At 34.1% G+C, this 13,654-nt stretch overlaps 3 protein-coding genes across 3 annotated transcripts in view; 1 reads left to right on the top strand and 2 right to left on the bottom strand.

The window, feature by feature from the left end:
- Positions 1-1,147, top strand: LOC117904138 (UDP-glycosyltransferase 89B2-like). Its single transcript, XM_034816653.1, has one exon. It carries the CDS (start codon positions 107-109, stop codon positions 1,145-1,147), a length of 1,041 nt encoding a protein of 346 aa, XP_034672544.1. The 5' UTR covers positions 1-106.
- Positions 1,050-13,654, bottom strand: part of LOC117904592 (UDP-glycosyltransferase 89B2-like) — a 23,413-nt gene continuing 10,808 nt past the window's right edge. The window contains 1 exon segment of the mRNA XM_034817277.1: positions 1,050-1,286. The gene's annotated coding sequence lies outside the window, so the exon portion shown is untranslated.
- LOC117904591 (UDP-glycosyltransferase 89B2-like) lies at positions 1,163-2,823 on the bottom strand. The gene has a single exon (XM_034817275.1). The coding sequence runs from the start codon at positions 2,782-2,784 to the stop codon at positions 1,342-1,344; it is 1,443 nt and encodes a 480-aa protein (XP_034673166.1). The 5' UTR covers positions 2,785-2,823; the 3' UTR covers positions 1,163-1,341.

Consider the following 13,654-nt stretch of genomic DNA (forward strand, 5'->3'; position numbering starts at 1 on the left):
CTCCACTTCCTTATTCGACAGTCCTTAAGCCTCTGCCTCCTTCATCCTTACTTCTTCTTTACATTTCCTTTGGTTTCCCCTTATTTTCTTAACACTTCTGAATCCCATGACCGCCCTCGACTCTGGCGCCGGCGCTCACGTACTGGTGTTTCCATTCCCTTCACAAGGCCACATGATACCTCTCCTGGACCTCACCCATCAACTCGCCACCCGCGGGTTATCCATCACCGTCCTCGTCACCCCACAAAACCTCTCTCTCCTTAACCCTCTTCTCTCTAAACACCAATCCATCAGAACCCTAGTCTTGCCTTTTCCGCCGCACCCTTCGATTCCCGCCGGCGTGGAGAACTCCAAAGACCTGTCGGGCAAGTACTTCGGTGCTATGCTAATCACCCTAGGCGAACTCTACAATCCTATCGTCGATTGGTTCAGAACCCACCCTTCTCCTCCGGTGGCCATTATCTCCGATATGTTCCTTGGATGGACCCAGCAGCTTGCATGCGAGCTCGGCATTCACCGCGTCGTGTTCTCTCCCTCTGGCGCTATGTCGCTGTCCGCTATGTATAGCTTGTGGAGGGACCTACCAAAAATTGAAGACCCCACCAATCTAAAGGCTACCATTTGCTTTTCAAAAATGCCAAATTCGCCGGTTTTGGCCTGGTGGCAAGTCTCTGGTTTATATCGTAGATATATTGAAAGAGCGCCATTTTCAGAATTCACCAAAGATATATTTCGGGGCAATATAGCGAGTTGGGGGCTGGTGATTAACTCGTTCACTGAGTTGGAACGAGAGTATTTGGATTATCTGGCGAATGAGTTGGGCCACGATAGAGTTTGGGATGTTGGGCCGTTACATTTTCTTGATGGAGAAAAATCTGGGCTAATGGATAGGGGCGGGCCCAGTTCGGTTTCGGCTGACGACATACTGACGTGGCTGGACACGTGCGGAGATAACACGGTGGTCTACGCGTGCTTCGGAAGCCAAGCGGTGTTGAATAACAGGCAAATGGAGGGCCTGGCACTAGGCTTGGAGAAGAGCGGGGCCAGGATAAAACTTTCCTTCCAACCGTCTTTCACCCTTCACAGTCGTTCTTGCTTTTCATCACCTCTTTACTTTGACAATTGTTTTTCCAAAAATTCAAATTAGCGGGCGTCATGAGAGTACCCCCTTCAACATCCTAGAAGTTTGGACTTTCAGTTTGCACTCGACATAACATTAGGAGATCCGAAACTATATTATAAAAATAAGATAATCTAGGACGCCGCTTGGGAATAGAAGGCGTCACCACAACTGGATCTAAAATTATTTGGCTGAGTCTAGTTCACTGGAATCAAACTCCGCTAGTGGACGGTGGACCCAGAAATAGGATGCCCCTGCACATGTCCATTGGTGCCCTTTTCACATTTCAGCTCCTTGAGTCGCTCCACCAAGTCGTCTAAATCTCTATCAGAGCTGCCTCCATTGGCTGCGCTCAAGGCTGCGTCGCGTAGTTCCATGGCTCGAACCTTCTCCGGCCTGCTTCCATCCACTGCCTCTGATAATATCCGAGCCAACTCAGTTGAATCGGGAACTCTCCGAGTCTCCTCAGCAACTCGGATCCCTACTCCTACCTCATTAACCAACAAGTTAGCATTGGTGTATTGGTCAGCGCCCATTGGCCACGTCAGCATCACCAAGCCGGCGGCCAGCCCCTCCAGGGTGGAATTCCAGCCGCAGTGAGTCAAGAATGCACCCACGGCTCGGTGCCTCAGTATCTGCACCTGCGGGGCCCACCCCCTTATCACAAAACCTCTGTTGCCCACACGATCTTCGAACCCCTCTGGGATCACGCCGCTTTCGCTTGCCACGTCCCCTTTTCCCTGTTGTCTCACACACCAGATAAAATTGACTCCGCTTGCCTCCAACGCAGCAGCCAACACAACCATTTGCTGATTTGGAAGACTAGTACGACTCCCAAAGCATATATAAACAACAGAATCATTTTCGCACTGATCAAGCCACGATAGCACCTTATGAGATGGCACCGCGCTGGACCCACCCCGTTTTGCATTATCATCCTCAGGTGCCGGCAGTAAGGGACCCACTGCCCAGACCCGGTTGTGACCCATGAGTTTCTTCATAGCCTCGATGTAAACTCGTTCCAACTCAGTGAACGTGTTGACGACCAGACCCCAACTCGCTATGTTGTCCAACATGCCATTCCTGAAAAATTCCTTATCTGGGTCTCCATCCTCAAGATTGCGATACAGCACAGAGATCTGCCACCATGGGTAACTTGGGGAATTGGGAATGCTAGGAAAGGAAACCATGAAATCGTGGTTCTCGGGTTCATCATTCTTGGGTCGGTCGCGCCACACGGCATAACCAACAGAGAGACCCAAGACGCCGGATGGGGAGAAGACAATATGTGACACGCCCAGCTGGCAGGCAATTTTGTGCGTCCAACCCAAGAAAAAATCAGATACGATGGCCACAGGCGGATTAGGGTGGGAGTGGAACCACTGGATGATGTCATCAGATAATCCAATCATGGCCCGCAACTTAAACAGGAGATTGTTGGCTGACACAAGACCTGATTCCGGTAGGGGAAGAACCAGGCTTTGAAAAGAAGAAGGGTACTTGGAGAGGAGGGAATCGAGTAAGGGGAGATTTGAGGGTGTAACCAAAACGGTGACTTCTAGGCCGCGGCTGAGTAATTTAGTGGCGAGGTCGAGGATGGGGATGATATGGCCTGAACTATAAAAAGGGTAGAGGAGGACGTGAGCAGCGGCGGTGGTCAACATGGTCGTAGCTTCAGGACCTTATAGAAAGGAAAAGAAGGATAAAAAGATTTGGGGGTGTTCCAGGCTTTTATAGCTAGATTGACCTTGGAGAAGACGTATCACAGAGTCTATTTCCAGCTTCTTTCTTAGGCTCAGTGGTCTCCACACCACACCTCGTGTTTGTTGAATGTCTCGTGGATTATTACGTCATCCATTACGTTTGTTTTCAGTTGGATTGCTTTAGTGGGAAAGCTTTAGAGCTCAGGCTTTAGACCGTGGATTTATATTTTGGAAAAATTGTGTTAAATGAGGGTATGGGAATGACATTTAAGAAAAAGAAGCTGGGAGCTTGTACAACAAGTAAACCTTTTTGACCATTTTCACTAAAGAGTACGGTTATGTTTGATTTCCATAAACTTTGATGGAAAATGTGATGTAAAGAAAGTAAGGACTAAGGATAAAGCGTAGGAGAAGGAAAGAAAAAAAGTGTAGGAAAATAAATAATAAATTTAAAATTAATAAATTATTTTTTATATTATTTTATTTTAATTTTTTTGGACTAAATAATTTTAAAATATATAAATTTATAAGCAATTTCAATTCTTCCTTAACATTTTTTAGGAATCAAATATAACATAAGAATTTTTTACAACTGCAACATGGGTTCCCCAAACTGTTACTCCTTTTATTTATTTATTTTCATATACATTTTTTATTTTTGTGTTTGAAATTTGTTAAGTATGAATTAATTATTTTATTTTAATAATTTTTAATGAAATCACTTTTAGTTTTAAAAATTAGTGATTATTGAAGTATATGTGAGTTTTGTTTGATTTCACTATTATAATTATTTGATTGACAATATTAATTGAAATACAAGAAACATAAGCTCAATTTATTATTGGTTTATTTTTAATTTAATTTATTTAGTTATTTTAATTATTTTATTAAGTATATTGCCTAGTTAATGTTATAATTAGTGGTATTTAAACACATAAAATTTTATATATTAAGATTAAATGAAATTATATGGGTAGAAATGTAAGAATGATATATATAGTTGTATTATATTTACAATAAATATAAATGATCATAAATAAATAAATAATTAGTGCAAGTAAGTTTCTATTTATAGATTAAAATTATTGATTAGTCTGAATGGTTAGATAGATTCAAATAGTAAAATATATGAGTTAGTCAAAAGGTTCAGGTAACCATAAACATAGAGATTTAACTAAACTAATTTCAAATAATAACATGTAAGAAGTAAAAGATTGATTTCAAACACTCAATATTCTGAGTACATTTTAAATTTTGATTATTTTGTTATCATGCTTTTAAGATTTGAGGATAACCTCCACACGATGTTATGATTTAGCAATGGATTTGCATGCATTTATGCAAGTGTAATTCATAGAGAAGTGAACAATTAGATAGTAAGGGGAACCAATAGGAAAGTACAATGTAATTACCAAATGAACATTGTAAGCCCCTTGATTTTGTCCTTGGTAGCATAATATATACATGTTCATGTACAAACTCATGTCCTCATGCATTTGATTTAGCAAGGGGTATTGATCAGACATTTCCATTGCCTCTAGGCTTGAAAAGATTATTTTAAATGTATAAAGATGACTCAAATAATGTGGTCACGCGAGAGTTATGACATAGTAGATTTATTTCTTACATGATTGTATTATTAATTACTTTCTTTTATACTAGTGCATCTTGCTTATTTTTGTATTTGTATTCAGGCATTTGAAACACACATATATCCATCCAATTCCAAATAGCCAAGCTTGGTCTACCAAATTTGGTATACTCATATTATGGGTGTATTCAATCATTTGGAATGTATTTTTCCTTTGAGATGTATCATTATTTGGTCGGTTAAGGCCTTTGATTATACTATTGCTTGTTATCTCAACTAAGATTTGAAATATCGGTAAATATGAATATATAAGCACTTAAATTTTATGGATATATCGAAAATATCGAAGAAATATCTGTGGACATTTTGATAAAAATATTGATAAGACAAAAATGATTCAAAATTCATGAAAATATTTAGAGAAATTGCAAAAAAATATAAAAATAAATAAAATACACATATTAAATTTATTTTTTAAGTGTAATTGGTATATGTATGGTTAAAAAGAAAAATATCAGTAAGTAAGAATATGTCGATATTAATAATTTACTATTTATCTAATCAAATTAATTTTAATTTATAAAATATTACAACTTAATTATTATTATTTTAGTATTTTTTTGAATAAATTTATATTTTTAATATTTTAAAATAAAAACATTCATAATTAAATAAAATTAAAAGGATAAATATAAAAATTTTAAAAATAAAGTGATAGTAATTTTTTAAATTATGATTAATGAGATAAATGATGATACATTTAATATTTAAACTATAATTTACTTAATTCAAATGTATTTAATAATATAAAATAACTGATGATGCATATATAACTTTTTAATATTTAATTATCATATAAATAATATTAAAAAATATTTGTTAAGAAGATTATAATGATGGTTTTTATATATTTATTAATTAATCAAATGAAAATTAAAATAAAATAATTAATTTTTTTTAATAATGAACTTTAACATATTTATTATCATCATATATTAACAAATGAGAACTTACTCTATTGTCAATCAAGTTTGTACTCAAGCCTTTTGGTCTAGGTTCGAATCCCGACACGTTTTAACAGGCAACATGTTCGGCGACGACACGCTTTAACAGACAACATGCTCGGCGAGAGGGTAGCGTGAGTCTTTCTCGCTTTAGTGGGCAACATGTTCATCTTTCTTAGCGTGAGTCTTTCTCCAATAGTTGCTATTTTTCAAACAATGATCTCAACCATGTTGGTCATTTGGCATGGAGCTACACATGTGCTATATGACCATTGGCTTTGGAGAGACGTGGAGATCTTGTGGAATATCACATAATGATGTCATGGGTGGATTTCTAAGGCAGTATACTTGTTTGTAGATGTACACATAGAGAGACATGGAGACTCTAGTTATTATCAAATGACATTTACAAATAAGAAACGTAACTATGATTTTTCCTTCAAATATATTTATCAGAGTTTATTTTCTTTAAAATTTATCTAAAAATAAAATAATAAAAATAAATTTAATTAATAAAAAAAATTTACTATCTTTTTTTTTAAATTCTATTAAACCATAAAATAATAATATAATAGTCAAATATAAAAGAAATAAAAATATAAAATTATAAATAAAATAATAAACATTTTCAAATAAAAAATAATGATATATATTATTTTCTTTAAAAAAAAAAAACAACTTCAACATGTGGATGACGGTTTTATTTCTTACTTTAGAGGTTTTTTAACATATTTTTTGAGTTTTGATCGTTTTCTATTTCATACAAATTTCATTTAATGTTTTTATATTTTCGTATGATACGATGACATTCTTTTCATCTTTGCATCCCTCCACGATGTAATGTACTTTATTTTTGGTAAAGGTACATGAACATGGCAGGAGCTATGGGCCATGGCGAAATTTAATCAACTACACACTGAAGCTGGCACAAGCCAGATCCATAATAGACACGACGTAGGACATGACGTAGAAAAGAGCAAAAGAGTCAAAACGTTACGGCTGCGGCTCATTCTTGACTCACTGCGGCTGGAACTCCACCCTGGAGGGCTCTCCGCGGGCGTAGTGATGCTGACGTGGCCATTACGTGGCGACCAATTCACCGATGCGAAGTTGTCGGTGGATGAGTTAAGAGTAGGAATCCGAGTCGCAGAGGAGACTCGAAACGTTCCTGATCAACCGACTTGGCTCGATTACTAGCCGAGTCAGTGAGTGGAACGAGACCGGAGGGGGTTCGAGCCATGAGGGCAGTCAACAGGGGAAGCTCCGACTTGGCTTTGAACGGTTTTGTGCACCAACTTAAGGAGGCCGCTAATTCACGTTCGCTGGGGCCTGCTGCGAGGAAAGAATCACCTTATTCTTAACCATCCCTTGAAAGTGGTATGAAAGAGAGAGATGATAGCCACAACTGTGATATATAGTTAAATGTCAAAGGATGTGGAGATCTATATATTCTCTTTTTCAATTCTCTTTACTAAATGAAGCCAAGCTGTATCTTAAGCATCAGATGCATGTCTCTACTTGAATACAAAGCCAAGGACCACAAGAAGGATACTCTACTTAAATATCTATCAATATTTAGGCCAGTAAAAATTTGAAGCTTTTGTAAAAAACTTATGATCCAAGAGCTACTCCACTTCATCATCCATGTAATATGACCATACAAATTTGGCTGAATGCAGCTATACAAGGCTTAGGACCATAAACCAAGCCCACTGTACATGCCATTTACCTGAATTTATGCAGCGCACAATGATTGGTTGTCAGCTAATTAGACAGCCATGACTATCTGTTTGATGTGGTTCTCAGAGAACGTAGCAAAACAACAGTCCTTTGTATTAAAATTAGGAAGTTGTCAAATTAACACACAAATCATCCCTAGTAATCCCATTTTTTTAGGACTGTCGGCCCTTTAACTGCAACTCTTTCTGGTATTAGGGAAAACTACACTTGAGAATGCTGGAAAAAGTTGAGAATACAGCACATACACATGTTTGCAGCACCGGCCAGATCCTTTGGAAACAATGTTTAATTTCTGTAGTGCTCTAGGTGCTCTAGAAAATGAAGACAGCACTTTCCTTCAAATTTTTATAGAGGCGATTAATGGGGCTTATATATGCTGATTGTTCATGTCTTTACATGTTACATCTGTTCCCTTAATTGGCAAACCTTTTCAAAACACAGCACACAGCACAACCACTCCCATTCAAGCATGCCTGGTACCAAGAACTAACTAGAAAACAGTCAGCATAAAATAAAGAGCTAATAGAACTTATATAGAACTACATTTCCAAAGTTCATCTTAGGGAAAACTAGAGGACACTTACCATGAGTCCATTTTGGAAACAGAAAAGCTGATACTTATTGCTGTGGAAGGGAACTGCTTTTCTTCCCATAGAGACAAATCTGTGAAATGGAACCGATCTATGGCATCAGATGTTCTTGACTCAAAGGGTCTGCGTTGTTGATTGGAGGCTTGTGCTGAGGGCCGCTGGCTCCCTGGTAATCTTGATGGACGAGTTTAACAATCTCAGTAGCAGACCCATGAAGCTTCTGGGAAACAGGTTGGTCAAAAGGATTATTAGATTCTTGAGGGATTGATTGATTTCTTTGACCTGGGTGAACATTCCAAACACTCGGAATTCCAAGATTGCTGGGTATTTGGGTCATAAAAAAGTCCCTTTCTAGAAGTCCTCAGGTTTTCAGAATTCATCAGTGACTTCGCTGGTAACATGCTTTCATGATTCTAGATAAAATTCGAAAGACAAAAATATCCGGTATCAGAAAGCAAATAATCACCGAGTATGAAGCCAAAATACATAACTAGTTGAAATACACTCGGAATTCCAAGATTGCTGGGTATTTGGGTCATAAAAAAGCTCCTTTCTAGAAGTCCTCAGGTTTTCAGAATTCATCAGTGACTTCGCTGGTAACATGCTTTCATGATTCTAGGTAAAATTCGAAAGACAAAAATCTCCGGTATCAGAAAGCAAATAATCACCGAGTATGAAGCTAAAATACGTAGGGAAACATGGAGGGACACCTGATAAATCATGTTATCTTCTGAGGTTCCAAGTAGCTTCTTTGAAGCATAGATACCCTTTCCTGCACCCAAACAATCAAGTATTCAATTGAACACAATCCCTATATCCTTTGCTCCAACTACCAATTCTTTTGATATGCACAGGATCATTGGAAACGCCCAAGCATCATACATCTTTGCAAGCATCGCATGGAAAAAAAAGATGCAAAACAAATTAAATGGAACCCAGTGGCACCTTATAATTGAAAATTTCCATTAACATTAATCCTCTATTGCATATTTGCATACATACAAGTATGATATTCCGCACTTGTTTCCTCTAGAACATCTATAGGAACAGAAAATTAAAGGAAAAAAAAAAAAGAAATAAGAAAGAAGGAAAGAAAAGAGCTATCTTAATAAGGCTTCAGTACTGCAGTTCCTCAGTTATTCTTAGGTGGGTGAGCTTTTGGCACATGATAATCAGCATTGAAAACTATAAAACCACCCATTTTGACCTTCACTGCAGGATGAGGACTTCTATTACTGAATTTACCTTCTACATTCAACATTCCCCTCCTTTTATGATTACAGTTTCCAACAAAATGGGCTGCACCTGAAATTTGTGAAGCTTCCGCACATCCACCTTCTCCTTCCACCATTTCTTTCCCCAAGGCTCTCGTTAACATCATTTTCCTTCCTCCGAGCCTTGTGTTTTTAACTTCAGCAGCAGGAACACCATTACCAAAAATTTCCTGGTAACATTTAAAATTTCTTTTAGGATCCATAACAAATTAAGTCAATTGTAAGAACAATCATGAGGTAATAATTCTACTACCTTATTGAGGGTCATTGACATCCCTGTTGCCGGAGGTGGATTTACTTCCGCAACCGGCATTTTCTTTAAAGCTACAAAATAAAGGGTAAGAAACAATCAGCTAACCTTCCTTTGAATTCATTAACTACATAAGTGAATGAAGAAAGGTGCATACCTTGATGGGAATCTGCAGTAGTGTCCCTTACAGCTATCAACAAGAGCAGAAGTCCAAGTAAAAAGCTAGTAAACCTTATGGACACCATTTTTATCTTCCTTTCTTCCTTGGGTATGTTTGTTGTTCAATGGAGAGTAAGACACAATAATCTAGAAAGATTCTAAGTTGCAATGAATGAAATAAAATTGTCAACTTAAACTAAGCAGTCTAATGCATTAACATAAATATTTTGATCAAGATGTCATTTCTCTATTTGTTGGAAGGTATGTAAACTTGATAGATATAGTTGGAGGATAGGCAAGTTATCACATAAGACCAATATGGAAGAATTTTTTGTAGGATAACCTTGATGAATGTGTGTTATTGTGGTTTTAGTCACTTAGGCATGCATTTCTATGTCACGTCCCAAAACCCACTCTAAGGGCATGACGATCATTTCACACCTCTAGCTCAAAGGCTCAAAGTGAAAACGACACAAACATTCGTATTGTTACCGGAAAGAAATTTACCCATTACCAAATTCTTATTCAGAGTAATAGAATTCTAATGTCTCCGAACATCAACTTTTTAAAAAAAAGACTTAACACATCAACTAGAGTGTTATTGTCCAAATAACTTCAAATTCAAATAATTTAAATGAAAAATAAAATTTAACATTTAAATAATGTCCAAAATAAAGTTTGAACCAAAATCCTAACAAAAAAAAATTTCCCCAGCTTAGCCATCACTCCTCGCTCGAACTGAGAGTACCTGAAAAATTATCAATAAAGGGGTATGAGCTTAAAGCTCAATAAAGAACATCAATGCAGTTTCATGAATCAAACATTTTCAATCATGTTTGCAAATAGGAGATATAACATATACTTATTTTCATAAAAAAACTTTTGAGTTCGAAATACTAATATATTCAAACTTTCGAACAAACTTTCTCATATCCATTTCAAAACAATTTTTCATCAAAACCAAATCAAATGTATTCAAAATATCTTTACTCTGGTTATCAAATAACAAATGGTGCTCAATAAGGTGGGACTTTACAAATGAGTGGCTAGTTTCAAATTTGTTACATTTAAGGTGAACAAATCCAAATGTCAACAATTATAACCAGTTGAGTAGGGTCATAAGATCAACTATTATAACTCATTGACTAGGGCTATATAATATCAACTATTATAACCCGTTGATTAGGATCATAAGGTCAACTATTATAACCCGTTGACTAGGGCCATAAGGTCAACTATTATACTCGTTGATTAGGGTCATAAGGTCAACTATTATAACCCGTTGACTAGGGCCATATAATCCAAAGTCAAACACTTTATTTCATTAATTCAAACTTATAAAACAAAATATCATATCTCTTCAATTTTTCTCTTTTCATAAACAAAGAAAATTCTCAAATATACTTTCCATACAAAACACATATTTGATCCATGCGAAAAGATAAAAATAATATTTTTACACTTTTCAAAATACAACATAAAAAAGAAATTATTTTCTTTTATAAAAATCTGCATTAATTTCCCTTACTTTGAAAAAGCACTCAAAAATCTTGAAGTATTTAACTCTGAAGAATTCCTCATCACCTAACATAATATCATACACAATATTGATTATTGATTATTTATCTATATATATATATATATATATATATATATATATATATATATATATATATATATATATATATATATTTGACAATCTTAAAAAATATTTTATTTAGTATTAGGGATCCTAATTAATTTCTCATATTAATATTATTACCATCCAATATTATTTTCAACTTCCTAAACAATAATTTATTTATTTTTTCTAACCTATCTAAAATAAATCTTTTAAGAATATTTATTTGCATTAAACTATTATTACTATTATTTAAATCTCCTACCGAAACTTAGCAATTACCCCATGCAATTCTTTTTTTTTTTCAACATGTCAAATCCTTCCTACGCTTCTTTCATTATTTTTTTTTCCTCTCTAAAGTCAAAACTTTTAACCTCTATACTCACAATTTTATGTAATTTTCACATCCAAAACTATATAATTTTTTTTTATCTAGATCTATTCATTTGAGTAATCAAAATTTATTGATCTCCATTAATAAATCAAATTATGTTCATAAATTTTTAATCTTTTTTACTAGAAATTAATTAAACGAACTCTAATTAAAATTGAGATATTCCAAAAAATATCTAAAGTGTTTAAAACTAATTAACGAATATAAAATATTAATTTAAAGATTAAAAATTTTACTTGAAAAATTGATCTTTAAACCCTAAACCTTCAAACCTTCAACCCTATACTTTCTGATCTTTCTGATCTATGTGTCAAAGGGTTTTCTGAATAGAGAATATAGGAAAGATATAATTTATATATAGGGGTTTTAAATAGGAAAAGACCTTTTTACCCTTATTAAATTATTTTAATTAATTAATAATTTTTAAATTATGATTTTACCCCTAAATTGGGTTTGGGGCATTACATCATTTCTATGGGAGAATAAATGCATCAAAATCATTTTTTTTTTGGTACATTTTTTGAATTCATGCATCTCAATTAATAAGCATATATATTATGGTATTTTTCAATTGAGATATGATCACTCCGTTTATTTCTTTTTGGTGTGGCTTTTGAATTGTTATTTTCTTCTTTTCATTGCAAGAGACAAACAAAAAATTCGTTGGGATACGATAATGACCTAAGAGTGCATTATTTATGAACTTTGAGGGTGCTTTTATATGCATAATTGAGTTGCTATCACAACTTTTATGAAAAATTTGTTGATAAGTTCTAATTTAGTTATTAATATAAGAATGCGTTTAATAGTTATTAAATGGAGTTTTTTTAATATTTTTAATACTTAAAGGAAAAATTTTTAAAACACTTTCTAAAATCACTATCACACATACTTCAAGTTTTTGTATAAGTATGAACTTCTCATAATCATGTAGACGCGTTTTAAAACTACAAGAACCCCTTTGGGTTCAAAGTGGACAATATCTACATTGTTGAAAACGAGTCGTTACATAGGAAATATAAAATCACTTTTAACATGCATCCTTTTTACTCAATATTTTCAAAATTAAATCAATTATTTAATTGAAAAAATTATTGGTTCATGGTTTGTTGATGAGACTAGTGATTCAATTATGATCAAACCATGACCCAAACATGACTTCTTAAAAATGTAATTTATATTTTATTTAAATAAAAAAAATATAAAAAAATTATACATAATTAAAAAAATTAATAATTTTTTTATCTCTCATATTATCAAATTAATCATAAGGATAAGTATAAATGTATTAATATTTTTAATTTTATTAAATAAAAAATGTAAAATATTTAAAGATGAAGATATAATTAAAATGGAAGAAAATTTTATTTTGTCACCTAATTTAGATTTTTGGAAATTTTCCCTTTTTAGAATATGATGATAAAGAAAATATTTTAAAAAATATCATTCTTCCAACCAGGTAGGAAAAAAAAAAGACTCTACTTCATTTGAGAATATATAGACGCACGAAATGATTTCTTAAAAAAATTATAAACAAATTCTAAAAACTTTTAAAAAACAATTTCTTTAAAAGAAATTATAAACAAAAATCCTTTTCTGAAGAGATAATTTTTTTCAGGCAAACAGAGGATGTCCTAAAAATCTAAAAATTATTGGTAGATTATGTGGAAATTTCCTTTTTATGTGGTTGAAACTACGGGTAATTTTGAAAATATTTTCTCCATAACTATATTTTACAAATTATTGTTTTTAATGTATATAAAAAATCCTAAAAAAGAAGTACCCCTGTTTTAATCTAATCAGAGGCAGGTTGTCTAGAGGCTAAACCAAACGGATACACAGGTATCATGACTAGTGTTGGCCCTCTGAAGAAATCTTTGGTGGGTGAAGACCAAGATGACAGAGGAGAGCCTCTAAAAGATATAGGGAGATCATATCAATGCTTCCAAAATATGTAGATATATTTATAAAATATATCTATTTTAATATAATTAAAAATTTTAAAAGCAATTTTTAACAAAAAAAAAAAAAAAAACATTAAATCGGGGATGGGACGGGTATGAGAATTTCTCATACCCACCCCTCCCCGTCCTATTTAATTTTTTAAATGGACAGGGATGAGAATTATTTTGAATTAACGGGACATGGTTGAGATGAGGGTGATCCATCCCCAATCCATCCCATTGCCAATCCTACTTATTTCCTTTG

This window comes from Vitis riparia, chromosome 17 (assembly GCF_004353265.1).
Source record: "Vitis riparia cultivar Riparia Gloire de Montpellier isolate 1030 chromosome 17, EGFV_Vit.rip_1.0, whole genome shotgun sequence".
In the NCBI taxonomy this organism is placed as follows: Eukaryota; Viridiplantae; Streptophyta; class Magnoliopsida; order Vitales; family Vitaceae; genus Vitis; species Vitis riparia.